Here is a 15,766-nt window from a genome sequence, read left to right on the forward strand (position 1 = left end):
GTTCAATGCTTGGGAGTATGTTCAATGCTTGGGAGTATGTTCAATGCTTGGGAGTATGTTCAATGCTTGGGAGTATGTTCAATGCTTGGGAGTATGTTCAATGCTTGGGAGTATGTTCAATGCTTGGGAGTATGTTCAATGCTTGGGAGTATGTTCAATGCTTGGGAGTATGTTCAATGCTTGGGAGTATGTTCAATGCTTGGGAGTATGTTCAATGCTTGGGAGTATGTTCAATGCTTGGGAGTATGTTCAATGCTTGGGAGTATGTTCAATGCTTGGGAGTATGTTCAATGCTTGGGAGTATGTTCAATGCTTGGGAGTATGTTCAACACACAGATCGATAGATTTTCAGTTACTAAAGGAACTAAGCAATTATGAGATAGTGAAGGAAGGTGTAGCTGAGTAAGATCAGCCATGATCTTAGTGGAACAGGCTTGATGGGCTGAGTGGCCTACTTTAGTTCAGTGGCGACTGCTTTTAACACAGTCCATGTCTCATTCCAGAAACATGAGGAAATGCAAAGGAACTCCCACGTCCAAGAAGAATGCAACATTATTTGACCTTTAAAGAGTGCCAAAGCGCTGCCATTGTATTCTCCCATTTTTTAGTGCGTGTGTTTACACCAGAGACCGTGCCATGAATTATTTCCAAACTTTTCAAACAATTTCACTGCACCGACTGCAGCTTCCTCACGCATAAAAAAATTGTTTCTTTGTTTTTCTGATTTTCTTCCAACGTTTAAGCTATGGGTTACAAATTGGACACCGCAGAATGTACAAGTTTTGTTCTAAACCCTTGGTTTTGGGAATAAGGATTTCCATGTAAGCAGAAATGAAGCATATTCCTACTTAACTATTCAACAGCTTCAGCCCAAAGGCTTCACTCCTGATGTCCTCAATCTGCAGCAGAAAAGCCAGAGTAAGATCAGTCGCTTGAAATATTCAGTATGAGGAACATGGAAACAACCCCAGGCCCTGAGCTCAAAATTTTATTGCTCTTGCAAGTGAAGTTTTTTAACAACAAAAACTAAGCTGTTTTCTGTTTTCCTTTCCGTTTTAAGTCCAACTTCTGGTTAAATGTAAAGCTTACTGGTTCAACATGCCTTTTGCTCTAACATTTCAAACTGATCAGCATCAACACTTCTGACAGGAAGTGTATGTAATCATCTCAGCTAAAATACTGAGATACTCACTGCAGGAGTTCCTCGGGACAGTGTCCTAGGCCAGACCATCTTCAGCTGCTTCATCAATGACCTTCCTTCCATCACAAGGTCAGAAGTAGGGTTGGTTGCCGATGACTACACAATGTTCAGCACTATTCACGGCTCCTCAGATACTGAAGCAGTCGATGCCCAAATTCAACAAGACCTGGACAATAAACGGGAGGACACTGAAGTCCCCCACCTAGTCCACATTATGTGCCCTTGCCACCTCCAATTCTCTAAACTCATTATCTTTGCCAGAAAAAAAGTTGAAAATAGGGAAATTGTTTTACGATCATACAAGTGCAAGCGATATATAAACATATACCACCACTATCTACCATCTCAACTCAAACCCACCACTCTGTTTCCCAGGCAGATTTAGAGGCATTATTACTGACAAGCCTTAGTTTCTAGCACGCTTCAATGTCCCAGGAGGCCCCTGCATGTGCAGTTGGGAAGATTCGAGAACTCTCCCGCCCGAGATCACTAATACTGATGTCCATGTTATAAAGGTTAATATCGACAGTTTCAATTTCAGAAGCCAAAAGTCCATCATGATCAGCTTCCAGTATGAGACACTCCTCTATACGTCAGTAAATGCCAGTGCTTGCACACCCTCAAACTCTACTGGGGTCAGGGTTGAAAGTCTGCACTATAACTGCTTGACTCATGTTTTCACTTCATTAAACAGGATGTCGTTTGTACCTCAGTCAAGATAGAATTACCTCTCTTCTTGACATGGCAGGATTTTTGGATGTGGAAGGCAACTTCAAAAGCAAAAAAAATGCTAATGAGATAAAACGCCTAAAGATCACCCATTATGCAAACAGCTCATCCTCTCTCAACATCATGTCCCTCAATATATACACATCACACAAAAAAAATAGACATATTCTACAAAATAGATCTAGTGTACACAAACACTGGCCTAGATATGAAGCAAACCTACAAACGCATAAGCAATATACCAATTGTATTGGGATGCCAGCAGGTTGAACACATATCTGTCAAAAAATTGAAACATTAGCTCAATGACAATTGGCTCATTCATCAGATATTGATGTCAGGTATTGGTCTACCTCATGTGAACTTCCACCCAATCTAACCTATGCCCTCTTGTGGCAAATATAGGCACTGCAGTGGTGTAAATATTCACACCACTGGGTTGCATCATTATTATAGGATCTGTTTTACCAAGCATCAGACAATAGCGGCTTTTACATGCACATCAGATTAGCTCCGAATAGCCCCAACGGAAACATTAGTATCTCTGACTCCCATTTCAAGCTGCAGAATCATTGATGTAGTGCCAGCAAGATAAATTAGCTGATATAAACATGGAGCATTGCCCAAAAATCTCCTGTACTTTTCAATTTCACATCAAAAACTACAAAGCAGACCAAAAAGATAACGATGAACTGCTGACGTACATGGCTCAGGTAGGGTGGAGAAAACCACAGTTAGGTAAAGTGCAAGCTGCTCACATCTTCATGTATGCTGCTTCAGCCTCGCAACTTGGAACATTTATATTATTGAAAGTGAAGGTCTTTTTACCACAGGATAAAACATTTTGCCAAACAGGCCTGATCACATTCTGGTGAGATGGCATGCATTGCTCAGTATGACTGGAATGGTCTGTGCTGCCTAGGGCTTAGTGATGGAATCACAGATCGTGAGCTGCGTGGGACCAAAGCAGCATTAACAGTGCTTCATAAAATACTTAGCGAGTTTGGCGATCTACTAAAAATGGTTACTATTTGTATGGAATCACTTAGTTAAATAGCCACAGGCCTAAAATACCAGTGTTAAATATTTAATTAAAAGGGATTTAAGTTGGCAGTCTCATTACCCGTTAGAAGGAAAAAGGAAAAGGTTTGATGAACAACCGTGGTGAACAGAGGCCCGGAAACTTTAATATCCATTTAAATCTGATGTTAAATGCACTAAAATAACTGTAAAGCAGAGTAAACAACTTGAGCTCCACATGACTGCTCAGGAAGTGATAGTGATGTGCCACTTCAGCAGGATGGGGAATCAAGCATTATGTCTGTGAAGTGTCTCCAACTCATTGTTCAACTCAAACTTCCAGAATGAGGCACAGACGGAGACAATCTGACACTGCAGGAAGACAGCAGTTCCTGGGGCGAGAGTTTGAGAGTGCAATCAGAGAAGGCAGTAGTGACCTAGTTATCATGGGGTGTGCAGAAAGACAAAAGGAAAGGTTTGAACAGGATCACCAAGTCCAACTCTCACTCAAAATTTGGAGTTCCAGTGGAGAGAGAACTATGGGCAGATATGGCATTAGAATATCAGAATTCCAGCATCCGCTGTTTTCTGCTTTTATAGAAGAAATTACACTATAGTCCCAGGTGAGGAAGGTGTGTGACTTGGCGGGGAGACTACAGATGGTGGCATTCCCATATAGAAATCATAGAAACCCTACAGTACAGAAGGAGGCCATTCGGCCCATCGAGTCTGCACCGACCACAATCCCACCCAGGCCCTACCCCCACATATTTACCCACTAATCCCTCTAACCTACGCATCTCAGGACTCTAAGGGGCAATTTTTAACCTGGCCAATCAACCTAACCCGCACATCTTTGGACTGTGGGAGGAAACCGGAGCAAACAAAGAACAAAGAACAGTACAGCACAGGAAACAGGCCCTTCGGCCCTCCAAGCCTGTGCCGCTCCTTGGTCCAACTAGACCAATCGTTTGTATCCCTCCATTCCCAGGCTGCTCATGTGACTATCCAGGTAAGTCTTAAACGATGTCAGCGTGCCTGCCTCCACCACCCTACTTGGCAGCGCATTCCAGGCCCCCACCACCCTCTGTGTAAAAAACGTCCCTCTGATGTCTGAGTTATACTTCGCCCCTCTCAGCTTGAGCCCGTGACCCCTCGTGATCGTCACCTCCGACCTGGGAAAAAGCTTCCCACTGTTCACCCTATCTATACCCTTCATAATCTTGTATACCTCTATTAGATCTCCCCTCATTCTCCGTCTTTCCAAGGAGAACAACCCCAGTCTACCCAATCTCTCCTCATAGCTAAGACCCTCCATACCAGGCAACATCCTGGTAAACCTTCTCTGCACTCTCTCCAATGCCTCCACGTCCTTCTGGTAGTGCGGCGACCAGAACTGGACGCAGTACTCCAAATGCGGCCTAACCAGCGTTCTATACAGCTGCATCATCAGACTCCAGCTTTTATACTCTATACCCCGTCCTATAAAGGCAAGCATACCATATGCCTTCTTCACCACCTTCTCCACCTGTGTTGCCACCTTCAAGGATTTGTGGACTTGCACACCTAGGTCCCTCTGTGTTTCTATACTCCTGATGACTCTGCCATTTATTGTATAACTCCTCCCTACATTATTTCTTCCAAAATGCATCACTTCGCATTTATCCGGATTAAACTCCATCTGCCACCTCTCCGCCCAATTTTCCAGCCTATCTATATCCTGCTGTATTGCCCGACAATGCTCTTCGCTATCCGCAATTCCAGCCATCTTTGTGTCATCTGCAAACTTGCTGATTACACCAGTTACACCTTCTTCCAAATCATTTATATATATCACAAATAGCAGAGGTCCCAGTACAGAGCCCTGCGGAACACCACTGGTCACAGACCTCCAGCCGGAAAAAGACCCTTCGACCACTACCCTCTGTCTCCTCTCCACCCGGAGGAAACCCACGCAGACACGAGGAGAATGTGCAAACTCCACACAGACAGTGACCCGAGCCGGGAATCGAACCCGGGACCCTGGAGCTGTGAAGCAGCAGTGCTAACCATTGTGCTACCGTGCCACCTGCTGCTCTTTCTTGGTTGAGGTAGCAGGTTTGTTAGATGTGGTCAAAGGATGCTTGGTAAGTTGCTTACTGCAGTGCATCTTGTGGACATACACATAACAACCATAGTGCATCAAAGTTTATTTGTTAGTGTCACAAGTAGGTTTACATTAACACTGCAATGAAGTTACTGTGAAAATCCCCTATTCGCCACACTCCGATGTCTGTTTGGGCACACTGAGGGAGAATTTAGCATGGCCAATGCACCTAACTAGACACGGACAACGTGCAGACTGCACAGACAACGACCCAAGCTGAGAATCGAACCTGGGTCCCTGGCGCTATGAGGCAGCAGTGCTAACCAATGTGCAACATGCCACCTATGGTGGAGGAAATGAATGTTAAAGTGGTGGATGGGGGTTCTGACCAAGTGGGCTACTTTGTCCTAGATGGTGTTGAGCTTTGAGTATTGTTGGAACTGCGCTCATTCAGGCAAATGGAGAATATTCCATCACATTCCTGTCTTGTGCCTTGTAGATGGTGGATAGGCTTTGGGGAGTCAGAAGGTGTGTTACTTGATGCAGAATTGCCAACCTCTGAACTGCTCATATAGACACAGTATTCAAATGGCTGGTCTAGCTCTGTTTGGACCAAGGACATAAAGGGCTGAGGACCAAGGGGCTGAGTGGTCTCGGCAGAACCAAACTGAGCATCAGTGAGCAGGCTATTGCTAAGTGCCACTTGATAGTACTGTCAATAACAAAGACTCTGCTGATGATTGAGAGTAGTCTAATGGATTGTAATTGAGTTAATTGGATTTGTCCTGCTTTTGTGAACAGGGCATACCCAAGTAATTTTCCAAATTGTCAAGCAGATAACAATGTAGTTGTCATGGAACAACCTGGCTAGGGTTCTGGAGCACAAGTCTTCAGCACTATTGCCAGGGTGTTATTGGGGCCATTAGCCATTGTTGCGTCCACTACACTCAGTCATTTCTTATCAACGGGACTGAATTGAATTGGCTGCAGACTGGCATCTATGATGGTGGGGCCTCAGGAAGAGACCGAGACATATCATCCACTGGGCTCCTCTAGCTGATGTTTACAGATATTACAGCCTCCTCCCATGTGTTAGGCTCTCCCATCATTGACGTCAGGGATGGGGCCTCTTCCTCTTGTTTGCTGAATTGCTCACCACCATTTAAAACTGAATACAACAGGAATCCGAAACTTTGCTTAGCTCTATCTATTGCATGCTGCTTCCACTGTTCAGCTTGCATTTAGTCCTGTATTATAGTTTCACCTGATTGGCACTGCATGTTTTTGTACGCCTGATGCTGCTTCTGGTATGCTCACCTGTACTCATTGAACCAGTGTAGATACCCTACATTTAATCGTGATAGTTGGGTGATTGAGAAGTCAGGCCATGAGATGTGGCGGAATGCAGATCTGTTGTTGTTGATGGTCCACAATGCATCATGAATGCCTAGATTTGATTCACCAACACAGGGAAATGGTAAGTGGCATTGAGCAGGGAGTTTCATTGCCCATGTTTGACCTGATGCCCTGAGACGTTTATGAGTCAATGTTGAAGACTCTCAGGGCCATGCCTCCCTGACTGTATATCAGTGTGCCACTACCCCTGGTGGGTCTGTTTTGCTGGTAGCAAAGGACACACCCATGGATGGTGATGGAGCAGTCGTGGATATTGGCTGTAAGTTATAATTCAGAGACTATATCAGGCTGTTACTTGACTTGTCTATGGGACAGCTCTCCCAATTTTGGCACAAATCCTCAGATGTCAGTGAGAACTTTGCAGGATTGATAGAGTAGGGCGTGCCTTTGACATTTCCAGTGACTATGTCGATGCCAGATAGTCTGTCTGGTTACATCCTCTTTTTAAAAAAAAACTTTTCTGTAGCATTTTAATACAACTGAATGGTTTGTTTGGCCATTTCAAAGGGTATTTAAGAGTCCACCACATTGTTGTGTGCCTGGAGTCATGTGTAGGCTAGACTGAGTGAGGACAGTACATTTTCTTCCTTGAAAGACATTAATGAGCCAGATAGTTTTGTACAATAATCTAGTAATTGCATGGTCACCATTATGGAGTCTAGCCTTTTATTACTGATTTATCAGTTACTTGAATTTAGATTCCATCAGTTGCCTTGGTGTAGGGAAAGATAACAGCAGCTCAGGTTCTTCCACTGCTTCATCAATGACCCTCCCTCTAGCTTAAGGTCAGAAGTGGGGATGTTCACTGGTTGCAGTGTCTTCAAAAACATTCATGACTTCTCAGATGCGGAAGCAAGCTGTGTCCATAAATACCAAGGTGCGGGCAATGTTTGCTTCAGCTTCCATGTGGCAAGTAACACTTTTACACCAAAACGACCATTTCCAACAAAAGAGAATCTAACTATTTATCTTTGACACTCAATGGCATTATCATCGTTGAATCCCCAACCAACAATATTCTGGGGGTTACCAATGACCAAAAACTGAACTGGACCAGCCATACAAATACTGTAGCAACAAGATTAGGTCAGAGGCTGGGAATTCTGCAGCGAGTAACGTGCCTTCCAACTCCCCAAAGCCTGTCTACCATCGATAAGGCAGGAGTGTGATGGAATACTCACCACTTATCTGGATGAATGTGGCTCAACACAACACAAGAAACTCAACAACAACCAAGACAAAGCAGCCTGCTTAATTAGTACCCAATCCACCATCTTAAACATTCACTCCTCAACCACTGATGAACAGGGCAGCAGTATACAAAGAACAAAGAACAGTACAGCACAGGAAACAGGCCCTTCGGCCCTCCAAGCCTGTGCCGCTCCTTGGTCCAACTAGACCAATCGTTTGTATCCCTCCATTCCCAGGCTGCTCATGTAACTATCCAGGTAAGTCTTAAACGATGTCAGCGTGCCTGCCTCCACCACCCTACTTGGCAGCGCATTCCAGGCCCCCACCACCCTCTGTGTAAAAAACGTCCCTCTGATATCTGAGTTATACTTCGCCCCTCTCACCTTGAGCCCGTGACCCCTCGTGATCGTCACCTTCGACCTGGGAAAAAGCTTCCCACTGTTCACCCTATCTATACCCTTCATAATCTTGTACACCTCTATTAGATCTCCCCTCATTCTCCGTCTTTCCAGGGAGAACAACCCCAGTTTACCCAATCTCTCCTCATAGCTAAGACCTTCCATACCAGGCAACATCCTGGTAAACCTTCTCTGCACTCTCTCTAACGCCTCCACGTCCTTCTGGTAGTGCGGCGACCAGAACTGGACGCAGTACTCCAAATGTGGCCTAACCAGCGTTCTATACAGCTGCATCATCAGACTCCAGCTTTTATACTCTATACCCCGTCCTATAAAGGCAAGCATACCATATGCCTTCTTCACCACCTTCTCCACCTATGTTGCCACCTTCAAGGATTTGTGGACTTGCACACCTAGGTCCCTCTGTGTTTCTATACTCCTGATGACTCTGCCATTTATTGTATAACTCCTCCCTACATTATTTCTTCCAAAATGCATCACTTCGCATTTATCCGGATTAAACTCCATCTGCCACCTCTCCGCCCAATTTTCCAGCCTATCTATATCCTGCTGTATTGCCCGACAATGCTCTTCGCTATCCGCAAGTCCAGCCATCTTCGTGTCATCCGCAAACTTGCTGATTACACCAGTTACACCTTCTTCCAAATCATTTATATATATCACAAATAGCAGAGGCCCCAGTACAGAGCCCTGCGGAACACCACTGGTCACAGACCTCCAGCCGGAAAAAGACCCTTCGACCACTACCCTCTGTCTCCTATGGCCAAGCCAGTTCTCCACCCATCTAGCCACTTCTCCTTGTATCCCATGAGCCTTAACCTTCTTAACCAACCTGCCATGTGGGACTTTGTCAAATGCCTTACTGAAATCCATATAGACGACATCCACGACCCTTCCTTCATCAACCGTTTTTGTCACTTCCTCAAAAAACTCCACCAAATTTGTAAGGCACGACCTCCCTCTTACAAAACCATGCTGTCTGTCACTAATGAGATTGTTCCGTTCTAAATGCACATACATCCTGTCTCTAAGAATCCTCTCCAACAACTTCTACCATGGACGTCAAGCTCACTGGCCTATAATTTCCTGGGTTATCCCTGCTACCCTTCTTAAACAACGCGACCACATTCGCTATCCTCCAATCCTCAGGGACCTCACCCGTGTCCAAAGAAGCGACAAAGATTTCCATCAGAGGCCCAGCAATTTCATCTCTCGTCTCCCTGAGCAGTCGAGGATAGATGCCATCAGGCCCTGGGGCTTTGTCAGTTTTAATGTTCCCTAAAAAACCTAACACTTCCTCTCTTGTAATGGAGATTTTCTCCAACGGGTCAACACCTCCCTCCGAGACACTCCCGGTTAACACGCCCCGCTCCTTCGTGAATACCGATGCAAAGTATTCATTTAGGATCTCCCCTATTCCCTTGGGTTCTAAGCATAATTCCCCTCCTTTGTCCCTGAGAGGTCCGATTTTCTCCCTGACAACTCTTTTGTTCCTAACGTACGAATAGAATGCCTTAGGATTCTCCTTAATCCTGCCTGCCAAGAACATTTCGTGACCTCTTTTTGCCCTTCTAACTCCCCGTTTGAGTTCTTTCCTACTCTCTCTGTATTCCTCCAGAGCTCCATCTGTTTTCAGTTGCCTGGACTTAACGTACGCCTCCCTTTTCATTTTAATCAGATCCTCAATTTCCCTGGTTATCCACGGCTCTCGAATCCTACCTTTCCTTTTTACAGGCACATGCCTATCCTGCAGCCTTATCAATAGTTCCTTAAAAGACTCCCACATGCCAGACGCGGACTTACCCTCGAACATCCTCTCCCAATCAACATCCACCAATTCCTGCCTAATCCGGCTATAGTTAGCTTTCCCCCAATTTAGCACCCTGCCCGTAGGACAGCACTCATCCCTGTCCATGACTATCCTAAAGTTAACAGAGTTGTGGTCACTATTTGCCACATGTTCCCCTACCGAAACTTTGACGACCTGACCGGGCTCATTTCCCAGAACTAGGTCCAGTATAGCCCCCTCTCTAGTCGGGCTATCTACATACTGTTCCAAAGAACCTTCCAGTACGCATTTTACAAATTCCTCCCCGTCCGGACCCCCAGCTCTAAGCACCTTCCAGTCTGTGCCAGGGAAATTAAAGTCCCCCACTACAACAACCCTATTTTTTCTGCACCTATCCAGAATCTCCTGACATATCCTTTCCTCCACTTCCCGTGGGCTGTTGGGTGGTCTGTAGTACACCCCCAGCATAGTGACTGCACCCTTCCTGTTTCTGAGTTCCACCCACAGCGACTCAGTACATGACCCCTCTGAGTTGTCTACCCTTTGCACCGCGGTAATATGCTCCTTAACTAATATCGCTACTCCCCCACCTTTTTTAGCCCCTCCGTCTCGCCTAAAACACTTATACTCCGGAATATTCAGCTGCCAGTCCTGTCCTTCTTTTAACCAAGTTTCCGTCACCGCAACCACATCCAAATTCCGCATAAGCATTAAGGCCCTAAGTTCGTCTGTTTTACCCGTTACGCTCCTCGCATTGAAGCAGATGCACTTCAGATCTCCAGGCCCACTCAGGTCATCCTCCTCCAGAGTGCTCCTCTTCTTAGCTAGCCTTGCCCTGGCCCCCAGCTCAACCCCAGCCTCAGTATTTACTGACCTACTGTTTTGTTCCCCACCCCCCTGCCACACTAGTTTAAATCCTGCCGAAACACTCTAGCAAAACTCCCAGCCAGGATATGTGCTCCCTTCCAGTTGTGTAACCCATCCTTTCTGTACAGTTGCCATCCTGACTTGAAGATTTCCCAGTTATCTATGAATTTAAAACCCTCCCTCTTGCACCAGTCCTTTAGCCACGCGTTCAACTGTAGAATCTCCCTGTTCCGAGCCTCACTTGCACTAGACACCGGGAGCAGTCCAGAGATTGCTACCCTGGAGGCCTTACTTTCTAGCCTAGCACCCAATTCCCTGAATTTCTCTCGTATGACCCCCCTGCTCTTCCTACCTACATCATTTTCACCAATGTGTATAATCACATCCGTTTGACTACCTTCCTTTTTAAATATGCTTCCTACCCTCTCGGAGACATCCAGTACCCCGACACCAGGAAGGCAGACTACCATCCTGGATTCTCGTTCACTCCCACAGAACCGCCTGTCCGTGCCTCTAACCATTGCGTCCCCCACAACTATCGCTCTCCTAAACCCCTTCTTTCCCTTCCGGACCCCTGAGCCTGTCTCCGTGGAGGCGATCTGGTCCTCGTGGCTTACCCCTGGAGGGTCATCCCCCTCCACAGAATCCAAAACAATATACCTATTTTGGAGGGGGACAACCACAGGGGATCCCTCCACAGACTGCTCACTCCCTTCCCTTCTCCCATCTGTTGCCCATCCCTTTCTTTTATGGGAGACTGCCACTGGGGTACTTTCTGGCACATCACCCTTCTGACTATTACCCCTCCTAACTGTGACCCACGTGTCTTCCTTCCGAGACCCTGGTGTCACTACCTGACTATAACTTTTATCTATTAATCTCTCATTTTCCCTAACTAAACTGAGTTCATCGATATATTCCATATGTAAGAAGCACTACAGAAACTTGCCAAGCCTCCTGCAACAGCACGTTCCAAACCCACAACCTCTACTACCTGGAAGAACAAGTACAACAAATGCATGGGAACGCCACCACCTGCAAGTTCCCCTCCAAGCCACACACCATCCTGACTTGGAGCTGCATCGCTGCTCTTTTACTGTAGCTGGATCAAAATCCTGGAACTCCCTCCCTAACAGAACTGTGGGTGTACCTACACCATGGACGGCAGCGATTCAAGGCAGCGGCTCACCACCACCTTCTCAAGGACGATTAGAGATCGGCAACAAATACTGACCTGGCCAGCAATGCTCACATTCCATGAAATAATTTTCAAAAAGCTCACTGTAAAAAAAAAAGTTTGCAGAATTCTAGGTTCTAATCTGGGTTATAGAATATAAAGGCCATGAAGTTATGAAGAATCATTTAAGAAATCATTTTTTTTCCATTAAGATGACACAGATTACAGAGTGATTTGACTGAAGTGTTTATATTTATGAAAAAATGGGATGTGATTGTTAGAGCAAGAAGTCTCGCAACACCAGGTTAAAGTCCAACAGATTTATTTGGTAGCACGAGCTTTCAGAGCGCTGCCCCTTCATCAGGTGTGTGGCACTCACCTGATGAAGGGGCAGTGCTCCAAAAGCTCATGCTACCAAATAAACCTGCTGGACTTCTCTCTGTGCCCACTCCAGTCCAACGCCAGCATCTCCACATTGTGATTGTTAGAAGCAGACAGTTTCGAGCAGTTGAGTCCACATGGAAGGGCCAGAGATTCAAAGTTTAATGTAAAAGAGATTTACAACAGTGAGCAGGAGGAACATGTTCACATAGAGAGCAGTCAGGCTTTTGAATTCATTTCCAGGTTTAATAGTTAAAGCAGAAGTCACGTCAATATTTATTAGATTGGATAAGCAAATGAAGGAGAAGGGAATTAATAGATCTAGAAACAGGGTAAACATGATCTGGATTATTTATTCACGTGGAGGGCAAGCACCAGGTCAGATAGGTTGAGCTGATTGGCTGTTTCCATGTTGTAATGTCTATACCTAACTGAACAAACACTCTTTAGCTCCCCCAGTTTCTATTCTTCTATTTTGGTACCAACATAACATCTACCTCACTAAAACGTGGAAGTGCAAAGGGAATACTCAGGATCTTTTTTTTAAAAAAAACAGAATAGCAAGATTAGTTTGTGATAAATCTGTAAATTAATTCTAGATATAACAGTCAAATCCTCACACACCCAGCCTCTCTTCCCGTAAAAAATTGCACTGTTCCCGGTACACCATCAAGTGGAAAACTATTGGAGAAATTAATTTACATCAACGTACCTGCATCTTTCTTACGTTGGGAAAATCCCCAGCAGAAATATTATGTTCCTGTTGGAGAGTGAAATATATCTCCGGAAGTCTACTTATCATCTCCTTCTTCTTTACTTCTTTCCCAAACATTGCTGGCATCTCCTTCTTCAAATAACTGATGATGTAGGCATGAACCTGGAAAGCAATACGGGTAATGATTAGAAAACAAAATTCAATACCCAGTGTATCCTTCGTATTCATCTACTGTAGATTAAAAGTTTTGCATCTATACATACTTCCTGTCAACAAACATTACTTCCTTTGCTCATGTCATGATCACCTTTTTGAGTCAACATTTACATTATGACTTGATTATTTACAATGGAAACTTTGTAAACTTCACACAACACCTCCTGCCAGTGGTGGCACTGCAGCACACAAGTTCTGACCCTCCCAGCCCATCAGTCCCTATCTCACGAGAAACTCATCCATTCCAATCAAGTTTCTTTCTCTGCTTTGCACATTATTCAAGATTTTCTATTTAACTACAAATAAATAAAATTACCAAAAGTTGTATTTGCAGCAGGAAGAACAAAATGCATGATTTAAAATGCTGGATGAATTCTGCTGGACAATACAACTATGGTAAGAAGTCTCACAGGTTAAAGTCCAATAGGTTTATTTGGCAGCACAAGCTTTCGAAGCGCTGCTCCTTCATCAGGTGAGTGAGGACTTGTGTTCACAAACTGGGCATATACTGACACAAACTCAATTTACAAGATAATAGTTGGAATGTGAGTCTTTACAGGTAATCAAGTCTTAAAGGTACAGACAACGTGAGTGGAGAGGGGGCCAAGCACAAGTTAAAGAGATTTGTATTGTCTCCAGCCAGGACAGTTAGTGAGATTTTGCAAACCCAGGCAAGTCGTGGGAGTTACAGATAGTGTGACATGAACCCAAAATCCCGGTTGAAGCCGTCCTCATGTGTGCGGAATTTGGCTATCAGTTTCTGCTCAGCGATTCTGCGTTGTCGTGTGTCGTGAAGGCCACCTTGGAGAACGCTTACCCGAAGATCAGAGGCTGAATGCCTGTGACTGCTGAAGTGTTTCCCGACTGGAAGGGAACACTCCTGCCTGGTGATTGTCAAGCGGTGTTCATTCATCCGTTGTCATGGCGTCTGCATGGTCTCCCGGAGCACTCCTCGTCACAATGGATGTCTCAGCACTCTACACCAGCATCCCCCATGACGATGGCATTGCTGCAACTGCCTCAGTACTCAACGCCGACAACTGCCAATCTCCAGATGCAATTCTACAATTCATCCGCTTCATCCTGGACCACAACGTCTTCACCTTCAACAACCAGTTCTTCATCCAGACGCACGGAACAGCGATGGGGGCCAAATCCGCACCTCAATATGCCAACATCTTTATGTACAGGTTCGAACAAGACCTCTTCACCGCACAGGACCTTCAACCAACGCTATACACTAGATACATCGATGACATTTTCTTCCTTTGGACTCATGGCGAACAATCATTGAAACAACTATATGATGATATCAACAAGTTCCATCCCACCATCAGACTCACCATGGACTACTCTCCGGAATCAGTTGCATTCTTGGACACACATCTCCATCAAGGACGGTCATCTCAGCACCTCACTGTACCGCAAGCCCACGGATAACCTCATGATGCTCCACTTCTCCAGCTTCCACCCTAAACATGTCAAAGAAGCCATCCCCTATGGACAAGCCCTCCGTATACACAGGATCTGCTCAGTTGAGGAGGATCGCAGCAGACGCCCTCATAAGAACAGGATATGGTGCTCGACTCATCAATCAACAGTTCCGACGTGCTACACCGACCTCCTCAGAAGACAAATACGGAACACAGTGGACAGAGTACCCTTCGTCGTCCAGTACTTCCCCAGAGCGGAGAAGCTACGACATCTTCTCCGGAGCCTTCAACATGTCATCAATGAAGATGAACATCTCGCCAAGGCCATCCCCACACCCCCACTTCTTGCCTTCAAACAACCGCACAACCTCAAACAGACCATTGCCGCAGCAAACTACCCAGCCTTCAGGAGAACAGTGACCACGACAGCACACAACTCTGCCATAGCAACCCCTGCAAGACCTGCCGGATCATCGACATGGATGCCATCATCTCACGCGAGAACACCATCCATTAGGTACACGGTACATACTCTTGCAACTTGGCCAACATTGTCTACCTGATACGCTGCAGGAAAGGATGTCCCCAAGGCATGGTACATTGGGGAGACCATGCAGACGCTACGACAACGGATGAATGAACACCGCTCGACAATCACCAGGCAGAAGTGTTCCCTTCCTGTTGGGGAACACTTCAGCAGTCACGGGCATTCAGCCTCTGATCTTCGGGTAAGCGTTCTCCAAGGCAACCTTCACAACACACAACGCAGAATCGCTAAGCAGAAACTGATAGCCAAGTTCCGCACACGAGGATGGCCTCAACCGGGATCTTGGGTTCATGTATTTTTATTCCAATTCAATCAAATCAAGTCCAATTCAGAGTCTCAACAAGTTGAGACATTCCCGATCCAAGCTGACAAGACAGGGCTCTCACCTCCTGCCTTGGGCTTGATCTACATGATCCAAACTGATTGGAGTAGGCATAGCTCCTCCTCCAAGGCTTGATCTCATTTGTATCTTGGCCAAAAGGCCAGGAAGCCACTTTAAAAATTGCTTCAAACGAGGCTAAAATGTAACCTAATGATTTCAACCAAGCACAGCATGTTGATACTACACTTGATCTTAGC

General features: G+C 45.5%; 1 protein-coding gene across 1 annotated transcript in view; it reads right to left on the bottom strand.

Moving 5' to 3' along the window:
* The window catches only part of LOC144507023 (EH domain-containing protein 1-like), a 75,109-nt gene that overhangs the window by 4,995 nt on the left and 54,348 nt on the right, over positions 1 to 15,766 (bottom strand). Inside the window, exon 5 of the mRNA XM_078233573.1 lies at positions 12,989 to 13,153. Within this exon, the coding sequence (XP_078089699.1) occupies positions 12,989 to 13,153 (165 nt within the window). The remainder of the gene's footprint in view (positions 1 to 12,988; positions 13,154 to 15,766) is intronic.

This window comes from Mustelus asterias, chromosome 18 (assembly GCF_964213995.1).
Source record: "Mustelus asterias chromosome 18, sMusAst1.hap1.1, whole genome shotgun sequence".
In the NCBI taxonomy this organism is placed as follows: domain Eukaryota; kingdom Metazoa; phylum Chordata; class Chondrichthyes; order Carcharhiniformes; family Triakidae; genus Mustelus; species Mustelus asterias.